General features: G+C 31.2%; 1 protein-coding gene across 2 annotated transcripts in view; it reads left to right on the forward strand.

Moving 5' to 3' along the window:
• CSMD3 (CUB and Sushi multiple domains 3) overlaps nt 1-16,126 on the forward strand; it is a 1,221,727-nt gene that overhangs the window by 138,245 nt on the left and 1,067,356 nt on the right. For both annotated transcript variants that reach the window (XM_032858445.1, XM_032858446.1), the window contains exon 2: nt 885-1,107. In XM_032858445.1, coding sequence (XP_032714336.1) covers nt 885-1,107 — 223 coding nt within the window. The remainder of the gene's footprint in view (nt 1-884; nt 1,108-16,126) is intronic.

Consider the following 16,126-nt stretch of genomic DNA (forward strand, 5'->3'; position numbering starts at 1 on the left):
TCGGTTAAGCATCTGTCTTCAGCTCAGGTGATGATCCCAGGGTTCTGGGATGAAGCCCCACATTGGGCTCCCTGCTCAGTGGAGAGTCTGCTTCTCCCTCTCCTTCTGCCACTTCCCCTGCTTGTGCTCTCTCCATCTCTCTCTGTCAAATAAATAAACTAAACAAACAAACAAATGGCTGCTGTCAGTTGTCCAGGATTCAAATTTTCAATGTCTTTTCTTCCTAACCTTAGGTTTCACTCTGATATAGTTAGTTTAAGATGGTGTTTATCCTAGGCCAACTATTCTAGTCAAAGGAAGAATGATAATGTATATTGTTTTTTTAGATCTGAATCATTTATCCTTCTGGTAGAACCAGGGTGGGAAGAATTTTCCTAAGGCACACTAGCTACATGGTACAGATATGGACACAAAAAAATTAGCATGTTTTACCAAGAAAAAGTGAAGTTAATTTTTTTAAGGCATACCTTAAAAAATCATTTAGTTTTCATTGTTGTTTATGATTGTCCACGATTAGTTTGGAAACTACTTCGAGGAAAGATACCATGTTCTAAGATTTTGTTTGTCTATTGGATCATGAAATGGATAATGATGTGTGGAGAATTTTACTTCATCAACTATTCTATAGTTGCTAACCATAAGATGTTTGGTAGATGACAAGTATTTTTTTTAGGATTTTGCTAGCTATTTTGCTAGTTTTAGGATTTTGCTTATCTTTTTAAGAAAGAGATCTAGTTAATTTACCTAGACTTTGCTATTTACAAAATTATGACCACATCTTAGAAAAACAAAAGGTTTTTTTTTTTTTTCCAAAACTATACTGTCTCCTGGATTTTTTGTGCTTTATATAATATTAATGTCTGTTTATTTGTCTTTTGTTTCAGGATTTATTTATACATGTGGTGGAACTTTAAAAGGACTTAATGGCACTATAGAAAGCCCCGGTTTTCCATATGGATATCCAAATGGTGCAAACTGTACATGGGTAATAATAGCAGAAGAACGGAATAGAATACAAATTGTTTTTCAGTCATTTGCTCTAGAAGAAGAATATGACTACTTATCCTTATATGATGGACATCCTCATCCTACAAACTTTAGGACAAGGTTAGTGTGTTTTGAATGGAAGAATGGAGGGAAAATATGTTATGGGTAAAAGTTCATTTTACACAGGGTACGTAATGTTTGTGGTACAATTGTAATAAAGTCATATTCACCATTTAATTTTTATTTATTTGGAATTATATCATCTTAGGCACAAATTAGCTCAGTACGTTTGACTTCATAATGTTAGCATATTAATATTATCTCTCAACAAAGTGAACAGAAATTGAATTATGACCTCTTTAGATTGGTTAAAAGTATTTGTTTTTTTAAATACTTATTTTCAGGCTTCATTATTTATGGGTAATAACTGTTGATAAAGTGAGGGCATACCATGCAATGTGGATACTCAATTTTAATATACAACAATGTGCAAAAATATGTAAAAACCAATATTCATATAAAAATACATTAATTTTATGTATTGTGCATGGTTTAAAAAATCTAAATATCTGAAAAGTTGGACCTTTTAGGTCACTAACTGGGAAATTTACATTTCTGTCCATACAAATGAAATTACTTATTTTTAAGCTACTTGATAAAACAGGTGTGAAAATTAGCTGACACCTGCCTATTATTTAAGTGCTTCTTCAAAATTTGTTCTTAGAATATAGGGTATCTAATTATATGAGAAATTTTCGATGTCTTATCAAAAACTCCTTTTAAATATAAACCAACTCTACTTCAACCAAGTTCAAAATATTACATATTTCATTAAGTCCCAGATTTTTACCAAAGTGTGTAATTTTTTAACTATAGTAAACCATTTTTGAACTTTTAACTCAAAATATCCTAAGCAGATAAACTCTTAAGATTTAAAGACTCGTTAGATACTTGGCTATGTTTATACTCAGAACGATAGATAAAAATGTCTGTGTTGTTCCAAACCACATGTTTATGCAAAGAAAAGGTCACTAGATTGATTACTGTTTGTTTGTTGTTTGTTGTTCACTTATGGAGTATTTCTAATTATTTCCTTCCCTTACATGAAATCTTTCAATATCTATCCCTTTAAGAAGTATACAGTAAGGCTGACATGTCTGACAGTGTTATTTCATTATCATGGCCAAGATCATTAAAAGCTGAATGTCTTTTGCTAATGACATAGCACAAAGTCAAGATAGAAAACAGCACTGTGCACAGGAGAGGGTCTGGGGGGGGGAGGAGGGCATGTATCTATGTTCACCTGCACACAGGTGATGTATCCAATCATACATACTACAGGCTAATAGAGAATAGAAAGATAATTCTTAGAGTTTCCAGCTGGCTAAAATGACACATATAAAAGTAAAAGGACAAACTTTTTGCATATTTTCTTAACAGAAGCAATGTGTGCGATATAACTGATGTAAATATAAAAAAGAAATAAAGCACTCAATGCTACCTGGCAGTTTCTAGCTATAAAATCACTGATAGTACAGTTTGCCTAAGTATCTATTCTCTCTAGATCCCCTTGAAAATGAGAAAACTCATTTTTATTTTACCTTTGCTCCTTTTCTTGGAGAAACAATTGTGGCCTCTGGGAAGTTAAAAAACTTTGTCAGACAGGGAAAATCAATTTTTTCTTTTCATTCTTTTCTTTTCTAATTTGTAAATGGGAATAATAGCACTTAATTTACAGAGATTCTGTGTGTACTACAATGTAATGAAAGCTCAATAAATCTAATCCTTAGCATTTATTAGGTCCCCTGTACCTGACACTACCAAGTATTTTGTATTCATTATATTACTTAACTTCTCAAACATTGTGAAAAGATTCCTATTATTATCATCAAATTTTACAATTGGGAAAATGAGTCTTACATTACTTGCCCAGGGTTAATTTTGTTGAAAGTATCAAGAGGCAGGATCATCACTGCAACCCAGCTTTCTCTCAGTTTAGAACTTAAGCTTGTAAAAAACAAAACAAAACAAAAAATGAAATAAAATTCGTAATATATAATTCATAAACAATGTATATAATCTCCACGGCTTATGTATTGATATATAAATCAAAGCCTATTTTTCTTTGACAAAATTTAATGTATAGATAAATAAAAATTTTTAAAACATGTATAACATAAAAAGATATAAACCAAAAGATAAACTACAAATTTATTCTTGGTATTTGTTTTATGGCCTCCCTTCTAATATAATCTTATATCATTTTTACTCTCATGTGGATATATAAGGCATCTATTGGTTTTTATGCTTAAAGAAATCCTGTTGCTAATGTTATAGCTGACTTTAATTAGAAAGATGAGGGAGAAAAAATCTAGTGTGTAACCTACAACACCTTCCAGACTGGGTTTATATACAAAGTCTGAAGCTGAAACTGCTGCTGGAAGTTTGATTCATTTTTGTCTGTTTCTTTGACTCACTGTTTTCTTGCTTTTTTCTTCTTTCACATTCTCACTTAATACATGTCCTTATGGTATGTCTGCTGTTCTCTATCTTTTGGAAATTTGATACCTATATTTTGTTATTTTCGTGAATTCCAATAGTGATTTTTTAATGGCTTGCTATAACTGTCTCGAATAAAGCAGAGAAGATGGTCTATAGGTCTTGTCATTCTTGCTTGTGTAAGTAGAGGCATACTGGATTTACCAAACACAATTTCATACTTTTAAATATTCTCTAAAACTTCAATTTTTGATGATCCTGCTTATTTTCCTGTGAGTTGTTAATTTATTAAATAAAAACTGATATTTGGGGCTGGATGTGGCACTTGCATCAAAACACCATTAGAGAATTCCTTCATAGTTCCATATTTAGCTTACATCTGATGCTGGTACATTTAAACAATTTGGTTTACTTGATGCAGGAAAGAAATTCTAAGCTTTATTTTATTTTTTGTGTAAATATTGTACTTTCTCAATAAAAAAATTATACCAAAAGGTAAAAAAGAATTATAATCTTATGGGACTATATTTACCTATTTAGGATCATACTACATATGCTATTTATATTCTTATTTAATCTCTCTACATTGAAATATACATATTTCACATGTGACTAGAATTTGTGTTATCAGGTTATCAGATGCTTATATTTAATTATACTATAATTCATTTAATTATTCTATTATAAGACATTTTTGTGTTTTTTTTCCTTTTATAAAATTCAGATATCAGCAGTAGCTTTAATTCAGATAACCTCAAACCACAATCCCTAGGTGAAAACTATTCCAGAAAAACAGCCTTTAATTCCAACCTCAGCTGTAGAAATTGACATGAAGAATGCTCAGGACCAATAAACAGACAAAATAGGTCACAGTATCAAAATGTTCCCATTCACAATTTTTATTTTACTATTAGAAACAAAGTTCAGTTTTAAGAATGTTTAATTTTCTAAAGAAATACATTCTAAGGTTGTTATTAAAAAAGGGACGTAGCTATCATAAAGTCATGGTCATAGTGTAGAAATGGCCACAACATGGATTTTATCTTCTTAAATTGCATGAATTTTCATGAATTAATGATGCTATAATGCTAAAGTAAAAGAGGTAAATATCACGCAGGTAAGTGTAAACATATACAAACTCTTCTTGGGGAAGGCAGGCAATAAAAATAAACAACTGCTGTACAGAAATAGAAATTTATCTGAGGGGGACAGGTAGTGAGGAGAGAGTCTGCTATTTTACTTTTTTTGAGTTTAACCAAGATAATTCACATAGAACATTGTTTAAGGTATACAACATGACAATTTTATATATATATATATGTGTGTGTGTGTGTAGGGAGAGAGAGAGTTTTATGTTTTATATGTGTTTTGTATACTGCAAAGTTGCTAAGAAAACAAATCCGATTCTCACCACAGATATGGCAATTATGTGAGCTGATAGAGGTGTTATCCTTATTGTGGTAATCATATAATATATATGTATATGTATATATGTATGTACATATGTATATATGTGTATATATATGATTACAAGAATATATATTTATATGTATATGTGTATATGTACATATGTATATGTGTGCATATATATGTGTACATACATAAATCTGATTTGTATATATACAATATATACTATATATATATAATATTCTGTGTATATACAGAATCTGATTGGTTCTCTTAGCAGCTTTCAAGCATATAAACATGGTATTGTTAACTATAATTACTATGATCTACATTAGATGTCTAAGGCTTTTCATTTTATAACTGAAAACTTGTAATATTTGACCAACATCTCCCCATATTCCCAACCTTCAGCCCCTGGCAACACCATTCTACTCAGCTCATTCTCTCTATTTTTTACTCATTTTACTCTACTTTCTACACTATTATTCTGAGTTTGGCTTTTTTAGAATCCACATATAAGTGATATCTAGGACTAGTGGCTGATTTATCATCTATCAATGGACCCTTAGGTTGTTTCCATCTCTTAACTATTGTAAATAAAGCTACAACAAACATGAGAGTGTAGATATTTCTTCAAGATAGTGACTTTATTTCCTTTGCACATGGGCCCAGAAGTGGAATGCTAGATCATTTGGTAGTTCTATTTTTAATTTTTTAAAGAATATCCAATGTTTTCCATGGTGGCTGAACAAATTTACAATTCCACCCCCAGAGCACAAGTGTTCCTTTTCTTTGATATCCTCACCAATACCTGTTATCTCTCTCTTTTTTTTTAATAATGATCATTCTAACAGGTGTGAGGTAATATCCCATTGTAATATGGATTTCTAGTTCTCTGATGATTAGTGATGTCAAGTAAAGTTAACTTTTAACTTACCTATTGAGCACGTGTGTGACTTCTTAGGAAAAATGTTTAAGCAGGTCCTCTGTCCATTTTTAATTGGATTATTTGTGGTATAAGACAGGGATCAAATTCATTCTTTTGCATATGTTGTTTATCCAGTTTTCCCAGCACAATTTATTAAAAACACTATTCTTTCCCCCATTGGCTATTTTTGGCTTACTCATCAAATATTAGTTGACTGTGTGTGTGTGTTGGGGAGAGGGGTGGTTCTTCCTTGGCTCTCTATTCTGTTCCATTGGTCTGATTTGTTTTTTGCCAGTACCATATTGTTTTGGTGACTTAGCTTTGTAATGTAGTTTGAAATCAGGAAATGTGACATCTCCAACTTTGTTCTTCTTACTTCAACATTTTTCTTCTCACAGTTCTTCTTACTAGATTGCTTTGGCAATTCGGGGCCCTTTGTGGGTTTCATACACACTTAAGAATGATTTTCCTATTTCTATAAAAAAAATGCCACTGGAATTTTGAAAAGGACTACACTGACTCCACAGACAATTTTGGGTAAATTTTCATTATTAATCACCATTAACTGTTATATTAATTATTAACCAATTATAATTAAATTATTGATTTTAATAATATTAATCCTTTCTTATCCATGAACAAGCAATAGCTTTCCATTTATTTGTGTCTTTATTTTTTTCATCAAAGATATTTATTTTTTTTCAGTGTAAAAGTCTTTCACTTACTTGGTTAAATTGATTTCAAAGCATTTCATTGTTCTCAGTGCTATTATAAGGGTATTATTTCCTTTATTTCTGGTTCATTTTTAGGATATAAATATGCATCTGATTTTTATATTTTTTGTTGTTGTTATTTGCAATTTTACTGAATTAGTTCTTTACTTCTAACAGGGTGTTGTCTTTATGATTTTCCATATGTAAGATCATATCACATGCAAAGACAAGTTTACATTTTCCTTTTGCATTTCAACGCTTGCTATGGCTAGGACTTCCAATACTATATTGAATATGAGTAGTGAGTAGTCAGCAACTGGTCTTGTTCCACATCGTAGAGGAAAACTTTTCAGACCTTCATCATGGAATATGATGTTAGCTGTGGGGTCATCCTATATGGACTTTATTATGTTGAGTTATATACCTCCAGTATCTAATTTATTAAGAGTGTTTATCACAGGTAGATGTGAATTTTTGTCAAATAGATTTTCATCTACTGAAATAATCATGTAATTTTTACTTTTCTTTATATTAATGTGATGCATAACACTGATTAATTTTTATATATTGAAACATCTTTTCATCCAAAGATAAATCCCACAATCGCGGTGTATAATACTTTCAATGTGCTATTGACTTTAGTTTGCTAGCATTTTGTTGAAATTTCTGCATCTACATTCACCAAGCATGTTGGCTTGTAGTTTTATTGTGTTGTCCTTATCTGGCTTTGCTATTAGGGTAATGGCAGCCTCATAAAATTTGGAAGAGTTCTCCCTCTTCAATATTTTGGAAGAGTTTTAAAAGGCTGGACTTTAATTCTTAATATGTTTGGTAGAATTCACCAGTGAAACCATCTGTTTATGGGCTTTTATTTGTTCAGAGAGAAAGAAAGGTCAGTTGGAGCATCTGTAGGTGAGGTACCCCTAGCAGCTCATGGGAAGGCTTCATAATGGAATCCATGATGTTGTAAGTAGATCTTGTAGCAGTATGAAGCCCTCTGAGAGCCATAAATTCCAATCTCCCAACTGGTCTCTGTCCCCCAGTATTCTGGGTGGGGTGAAAAAGAAATGGGTCTCTCTGGCAGCATCTTATACAGCTGGGAAACCTGACTGTCATTCATATATTCTCACTTACCCCCATGAAAGAAATCAAGGGGTAAGAAGGCTCATCTGTGTCATCTTGAGGAAAGAATGACACAGGTAAAGTGAAACTCTCCCTCTTAGCCACTTTGATGCATCCAGTCTTAAAATTTTTTGCTCCAGTGATGAACTGGAAGACCTTTGTTGGATTCCTGGACTTCTACAAAGGATCTCTCATTCATGAACAATTGTCTACTCAGTGTTCTTTAGGGGAAGATGGGAGAAAACTTTTATTCCACTATGGTGATATTACACAAATTTGAAGTTTCAAATGTTGTGGTCAGAGCCGGTTGAGTAGAACCAGTGAGAATTGGGATGAAAAATGGAAGCGAGAGATTTCCAAGGAAAAGGAATAACCAGGGCAAACTTCCTAATCGTCGATCATGCATGTGAAGATGAGTATACAATGAGGCCTGAGAACTGATGCAATTGGGCAATGTATACAAGACTGAATTTTTTTGAGTGTGCTAGAAGGCCATCAGAGAGTTTTGAGTATGGATGTGACATGACCTATCTTGGGTCACCACAAACATAGTCAACTTTTGTCCTGCACAAAGTTGCCAGGCCTTGGATCCAACAATTCAGCCTGTGCTACTTTAGTCAGGTTCAGGGCCCTACCCCAACCCATGGTACTATTTCAGTGTGGGGAAAAGAGACCCATTTTGAAATACATTCACAAGAAGGAGGTCCTTTTGCAATTTCTACCACCAGTAAGGTCACATTTTGCAATTCCCGTAAGCCATGACCTGTTTTATTTTAGAATCTGAAAAGATCACGTAAGCTATTCTGTGGAAAACAGACTCTGTCAACAACTAACAAAAAGTTACCATTTATTGATATAGTGAATTCTGTGAGAGAAGTAGATATGAGATGAGTAACAAAAGTTACATAATAATGCAACATCATTATATGTAACTCTATTCCATTTCATCTTAAGGAAAAGTTATTTTATATGAAAATGTGAATTTTTTATATTTAATGGCAGTGAACAATAAAAAATATTGAGAAAATTAAAATATCTAACATAGTATAACTTCTCAAAATTTATTTGTATAATCTTAATTTCTTATCATTATAAAGCTTAACCAAAATATATAAAGGTTGCAAGATGTGACACTATGAATAAAAACATTTTCTATGATCAAGATATACATCAAATAAAATAAATATTTAAATAATTATCAAAGAAAATCATTTTCAAGATATATAAAACAAAAAGTCATGAGGTACTTAATATAAATAACTTTAAAATATGAAAAATATAGTCATATGAATGGAAATATGGAAAAATATGCACAGGGACTTTGCAAAAGAAAAATGTTAAATTAATAATGTAAAATAAGAAACTAGTAAGAATAAATCTTGGTAGCTATCAAAAAAACAAATAAAAGTAGCAATGTAATATTTTTCAAATATAAAACTAAGACCTAAACAATTGTAAACACTATTGGTGAAGATATTTAGGTACTTTGTTGCATGAGTAATGGGAATATCAATCTATGTACTGTTTCTGAAGGACTACAACAGTAATAACTAATAATTAAGGTTATTACTTATCATGTCAATCAAATGTCTCCATCTCCAAATTAGACACAGAATTTGTTTTGCTGTTTTGTTGAAGGTAGCAATTAAATGAGTGTTTTTTGATAGAGACCAATGAAGAAAATGCAGCAATTAGATAACAAATCTTATAAGAATTTGTATGGATAGAGAAAGGGTTCACAATATATTACTGGCCAGAATAAAAAAAACAGACTGTAAAACAGCATGCATAATAATATAAAAATCCTTGTGCATTTGTGACTGTGTTTGTTTAGGAACTGAAAGATTCACTCCAAAATGACAGTTGTGGTTATGGTGACGGGGCTATGAGGATTTTTTTTCCCCTTTTTTACTAGTCATTGAATTTTAAGATTTTTACCTTGGATACCCAGAGACATTAGAAAAAATTCATTTTCTGGATCCTTTATATCTATTCCAAATTTCAAGTATATATATATATATATATATATATATATATATATATATATATATTTAAAGTTTATATATATATATATTTATTTATTTAAAGATTTTATTTATTTGACAGACAGAGATTACAAGTAGGCAGAGAGGCAGGCAGAGAGAGGTGGAAGCAAGCTCCATGCTGAGCAGAGAGCCGATGTGGGGCTTGATCTTGACCTGAGCCAAAGGCAGAGGCTTAACCCACTGAGCCACCCAGGCACCCCTCAAGTATATTTTTCTGACATATATTACTTAGAGATTTAGGATTTAAATTTTAAACTGGAAGAGAGAACATCATTTTAAATATGAGTCTTGACTAATTCCACTCTCAGTTAATTAGACCTTCAAATAATCAAAACCATATCAGAAAACTTCATTTTTGAAATTTTCAAATTCACCATCTAAGTTCACACACTTGATAATATAAAGGGATTGTGAAAAACAAAACTAATTATTAAAGTTAAACAATTAGACATCTCAATAATTATGTGAGTCTATCAAAATCATTTTATTTTTTTCTAAACAGTTCTTCCTTTTATTTTCCTGATAATGGCCCTAAGTCAATAGAGACAAACTTTAAGCATGCACATTTATATATGAACATCTTGTTATCTCTGTTGACTAAATAGACAACATTGAATTATACTTTGAATTAAGTTAATATATGTTAGAATCAAAACTTTATTTATAATTGGGGCATTAATTTTCTGTAGCTTGATATTCAGATCTTAAGTGTACAATTATGTTTTGATGAAACATGTATAAACTCAGGTAACATCCCTATGAACCTACATATATTTTCATCATTCCAGAAAGTCCTATCCTAATTCCTTTCCAGTCCATCCCCACACTTCGGAAGGAACCACTGTACTTATTTGCTTTGCCACAGATTAGTTTTCCCCTTCTATATTTATATTCATAGAAATTGAATGCTACAAATTGTACTTTTTGTGTTTAATCTTTTTCACTAAGCATACTGTTTTTGAGACTCATACACACTGTTCTGTCAACAGTTTATTCCTTTATATTTCACCACATGAATTATTTTTCTGTTAAAATAAAGTTTGCATTTTTTTACGTTTGGAGGTATTCTGAATGAAGATGCAATCGATATGCCCTTCATGACTTTCTGTGGATGCATTTTCATTTGTCTAGATAAGTACCTAGTAGTAGAATTGTTTTATTGGGTAAATCTTTATTTAATATCACAAAATACTCCCAAATAGATTTTCAAAGTATTTTCACTACTTTTTATTCTTTTTTTTAATGATTTATTTATTTGAGATAGAAAGTAAGAGTTGGGGGAGGGGCAGAAGGAGAGGGAGAAAGAGGATCCTTAAGCAGACTTCCTATTGAGCATGGAGCCTGAGGACGCTCACTCTGATGACCCATGAGATCATGACCTGAGCCAAAATCAAAAGTCAGCTGCTTAAGTGACTGAGCCAAACAGGTGCCCCAAGACCTATTTTATATTCTGCCATTATTGTGTAAGAATTCTGATTACTCCACATTATTGCCAACATTTGAGGTTGACAATCTCATTGTGTTTTTATTTTGCATTTCTGTGATGACTAATGCTATTAAGCACTTTTCTTTCGTGCTTATTGAGCATTTTTTGATATATCTTATGAAGTATCTGTTCAAACTTTTTGTCTATTTTTAATTGGGTTGTTTGATTTGTCTTGATATTATTGAATTGTGTCTTTATTCAATCCTTATACCATTTTTTGACAAATATATACGTTGCAAATGTGTTTTTCCTATCTTTAATTTTCTTTTCATTTTGTTACACATCTTTTGATGAGCTGAAATTTTTAATTTTGGAGAAGTCCAATTTATTAGTTTTAAAAATTGTTAGTCCTTTCTAGTCTCATAAAAAATTACTTATCCAAGGATGGAAAAAATTTCTCCTACATTTTCTTCTGAAACTTAGGAACATTATCTTTTATATTTAGATCTATGATAAGCCCTGAAAGCATGAAGAAGTCTATGTTCATTTTACCCTCTGTGGTTATTATAGTGAGTAAGAATTAAGATGGCCTACATGTTAAGAAATCCTGGAACTGACAGTTCAATAATTATATTGGATTGAATTTTACTGAGCAAGGTTACAATGAAGCATATTTTAAGTAGCTTTTAAAAATGACTACTTGATCAACTAAATTTTGCTAGAGAAAGCTCTATCTTATTTTTCTTATTTCTATCATAAAACTACCCCTTGTTGTTGATTTCTTTTACTTTGTGACTAGCTATAATCTATATATATCCCCTTGGTTATAGTTAAAAAATATACTTCATTCTCTGGCTAAATTCTCTGAACTTTATTCTATTATTGTTATGGAATATTATTTATTTATCCAGTATTTTTTTTCATTAATGTGAGGGATAAATATAATAGATGTAATATATCTTATCACAATGTCTTGTTTTAATTTTACAAACTCACTGGATTTTTGATATAACCCTAGAATCCACAATCCTAAGGGATATAATGAAGGAATGCTAATTAGAATGAATAGAAAACGAGCCATAGCTTGACTTCCCATTTGTACAACTGGTGGACTTTTCGTCTTTCAGAAAATGTTGGCAGTGTCCGCATAAATGTTCCTGAGCAACAACTATAATTTTCTTCTTACATGATTAATTTTGTGTCTGTTTTACTCTCCTTTGCTCACTTAATTTCCCATGTAACTTCTTAACAGTCATGTTAAAATCTCTCCTGTTCCCAATTGCTTCTCCTTATACTGCAATGCAATGATCTGCCTCCTTTCCTGTAAGTGTAATATTGAGGTAGAGAACTTTCCCACAAAAAAATTATTAGAAAATATCTAAATGACTTGTTCAACCACAGAAACAAATGGACATAGGGTATACTTTTATGGCACTGCACCCTTGATTTAACACTATTCCGAAGTCCCCATCTGAAGGCTGTCAGGTTTGATTGAGATCGTAAGACCTAACCCAATCTGTTGACTTAGAAGACATCCTTCTTCAGGTTAGAACCAGTCCTTGTATCCTGATTATCTCTCTTGTATAATAAAATGTCTGTGAAATACAGAGGCTCTAAGTGCTTGACTCACTGGCATAGATGACTTGTGTGCATGTTGTGTGAATGGTACGTGTAAATCTCATGTGATATTAACAACTGTTTACCCAATACATAAAGAGAAGCAATACTAGGTTTTTCTTATTTATGTATAATAGTAATGAGATCTGCAAATGGCAACATGGACTTTGCTTACTATTAATACAACTACGTCCTTGGTGATAGTGATAGCCTTGTATAAAAAATACAGACATCATAAAACACAGAAATTGAGGGTATGAGTGGGTTTTTTCTATGAACACATTTGAAAAGGATGTTATATAGTGGTTAGTACCCTCCTCTCTAATGGTTTAATTTACTAAAGACTTACGGCATCACCATAGGAGATGTAAGTGAGTTAGAAAAAAAAAAAACAATTAAAATTTTGATGCACCTTAGGCAGTTAATGACTCTTCTCATTCGATATCATTTCTCACTTTGGAGCATTCAAATTAATGATTGGATAGATCTCAAGGACAGTCGGGATTTCTAGAACTTTTTGTCAACATAAAAGAGTCTTTCAAATCTGAGTAAGGCAAGGATTCAAGAGTAAACACAATCATTTGTTGTTTATACCAGGCATGTTGCCAAAAAGAATTGAGGTTGCTTTGAGTGAAGAATCAGACTAAATTAAACCATTAAAACAGGGGTTAAATCATAAAACAAAAGATGTCAACAAGCAAATTTAAACATTTTGTTCTAAGAATTATATTTATTCAATCTTTTACAGCAAATCTGTGAAAGGTTTACTTCCATTAGCCTGCTTTCAGGAATACAGCACATATTTTAAAAGCAAACTACACATGGTGTTATAAGTCACTAACTAGTGATATTTGTTTTGCAAGTCACTTACTCTCCATAAACATTTTTTTCATCTGTAAAATGGCATAATCAAAATACGGGTTTTTCTCACAGAAAGCAACTAGATGTTCTTATAAATATAAATGTTTTGAGTAACAGAAAATTTCATATAGTAATCTAAAATCCCAAATAGAATTTTAAAATCAGGCATCCCAGATGAACTCTTTGTGAATTCATCTAAATTTGTTAATATATGATAGTCTAAGGGAAGCTAAAACTACTCTACATCTATTAAAATGGATCATTTTTCTGAATACACTATGTCAGGCTATATATATATAATTCTCATAATATCATTTCAGAAATTCTTCCCAATATGCCTACTACACAGAAAAATAATTTTCAGAAAGATCAATAATTTCTTCAAAATCATAAAATTAGATTTTCAAGACACAGAAGTCTGAATCTCAATGGCACAACTAATTAGTTACTTTTATTTACATTTCAACTATACCATTTTTAGAATGATTGATTAGGTTTACTGTAAACTAAAAAACTACAGAATCAGATAACTTTTACTGACCACTTATTTTACAAAATGCAAATTGAAAGGTCAGGAACATTAAAGGACCCATTCTTATTTCAGAGTCTACTTTAAAAAAAATCACCTATTTGTTGTTATGAGATGACATGTACCCAAAGATCTATTTTTGTCATAAAAATTATTGTATATAGAAGAAGTAAATATTCCTTTATAAATGTTTAAAGTTTGGTGTTCTTAAGATAGTAGAAGATATTGAGCCGACATAGAAAATAATTAAATTTATCAACATAAAAACTAAATAACTGATTAAGTGTATGAGCATGCATGTTACCTTTTTAGAAATCCTAAAGTTTTTTCAATTGTATTTTAAATGATATGTTTAAAAATCATAAGTTAACTATGTATAAATTAAAAAATGGTATTTAAAAATTCTTGGTTTGATTTTATAAAATATAATAATGCTAATTTGTATAAAGGTTGGGAAGATTAAAATTAAATTCAAGTATTCAAGAAATGTACATGACCATTTTCTAAATAATATTCCTCAGCAAATGCAGATTTAAAAGATTAATCTTGGAAAATAGAAGGGATCATAAACTTGTACACACACATACAACAAACATAAAGACTTTATAAAATCAGTGGCAAAATCTAGTGATTAAATATTATCATTAACCTATATTAAAATTAATGCATTATATTCACATGCTTCTTTTAAAATTGCTTTTTTGAGGTATTTGAAAATCAAAACAAAATTTCAGAATCCTTCTGTATATGTGAAACTCTGGTGGACAGAAGGACTAAAAACTGCATAGATTATGGAACTTGTCAGAACAGCTACCAATATATATGTGGTAATTTTTTTTAATGCATGAACCAATCATAGCAGCTCCATTTCGTTCATTTTTAAAATAATATTTTCTAGTTACAAAAGTCAAATTTTTTTTGATACGAAATATCCCAAATTATTTTGGGAATGCTAGAAAATACTCAACCAAAAAAAAAAAAAAAAAACCAACCAATATTAATAAAATCCACTGCTCACCAGATCTACTGGGATACTGGTACTAAGTTACCATTTAATAGGTCAGTTTTATTTCCACATGAATGTCTTGTATACTCTCTTTTAAAAATATGTATTTTGTACATATGTATTTTTGTACATAAAAATACATAAGTACATAAAATATAATTTATGAAGCATTATATTAGAATGAACACCAATAAGCCTACCACTTAACCAAGACGGTGCCAATATTTGTTTCTTCCCTATCCCTTCCTTGTTTTACTCTGACTTTTCACCAGAAACAAACATTCCCATATTAAGGCCATATCTTCCTTAATTAAAAAGATACAGTTTAATCATACATGAATGTAACTTTATTTTTTATTTTTTTTAAAGATTTTATTTATTTTACTTGACAAATAGAGATCACAAGTAGGCAGAGAGGCAGGCAGAGAGAGAGAGAAGAGGAAGCAGGCTCCCCGCCGAGCAGAGAGCCTGATGTGGGGCTCCATCCCAGGACCCTGGGATCATGACCTGAGCCGAAGGCAGAGGCTTTAACCCACTGAGCCACCCAGGCGCCCCATGAATGTAACTTTAAACAACATAAAGTTTAATTTTGCTTATTTTATAGTTTTATGGTTTTTGAGACTTGTATTTTGACTCAACATAAGGGATCTAAGAGTCAGCCAAATTGTGGCACATTGCTATAGTTTATCCATTTTCTTTCAGTCTAATGCAGTTATCACAATTCAATTATGATAATATGTACTTTGTATATTTTCTAGAAGACATTCATTTGTATTGTTTCCAGTTTTGCTTTAACAGATAATGTGGCTATGATAACCTTGTATATATCTGTGGCACAGAGTACAAGAGATTCTCTTAGATCTGAGTGAAGGGCTGATTTAGTGTATAGAGAAGATACAATTGTTTAAATTTATTCAAAATTATGTAAAGCTAATTATTTTCCCAAGTGGTCACACCACTTTACAATACAACCAACAATGTACAAA

This window comes from Lontra canadensis, unplaced genomic scaffold, assembly GCF_010015895.1.
Source record: "Lontra canadensis isolate GAN:19392208 unplaced genomic scaffold, GSC_riverotter_1.0 scaffold15, whole genome shotgun sequence".
In the NCBI taxonomy this organism is placed as follows: domain Eukaryota; kingdom Metazoa; phylum Chordata; class Mammalia; order Carnivora; family Mustelidae; genus Lontra; species Lontra canadensis.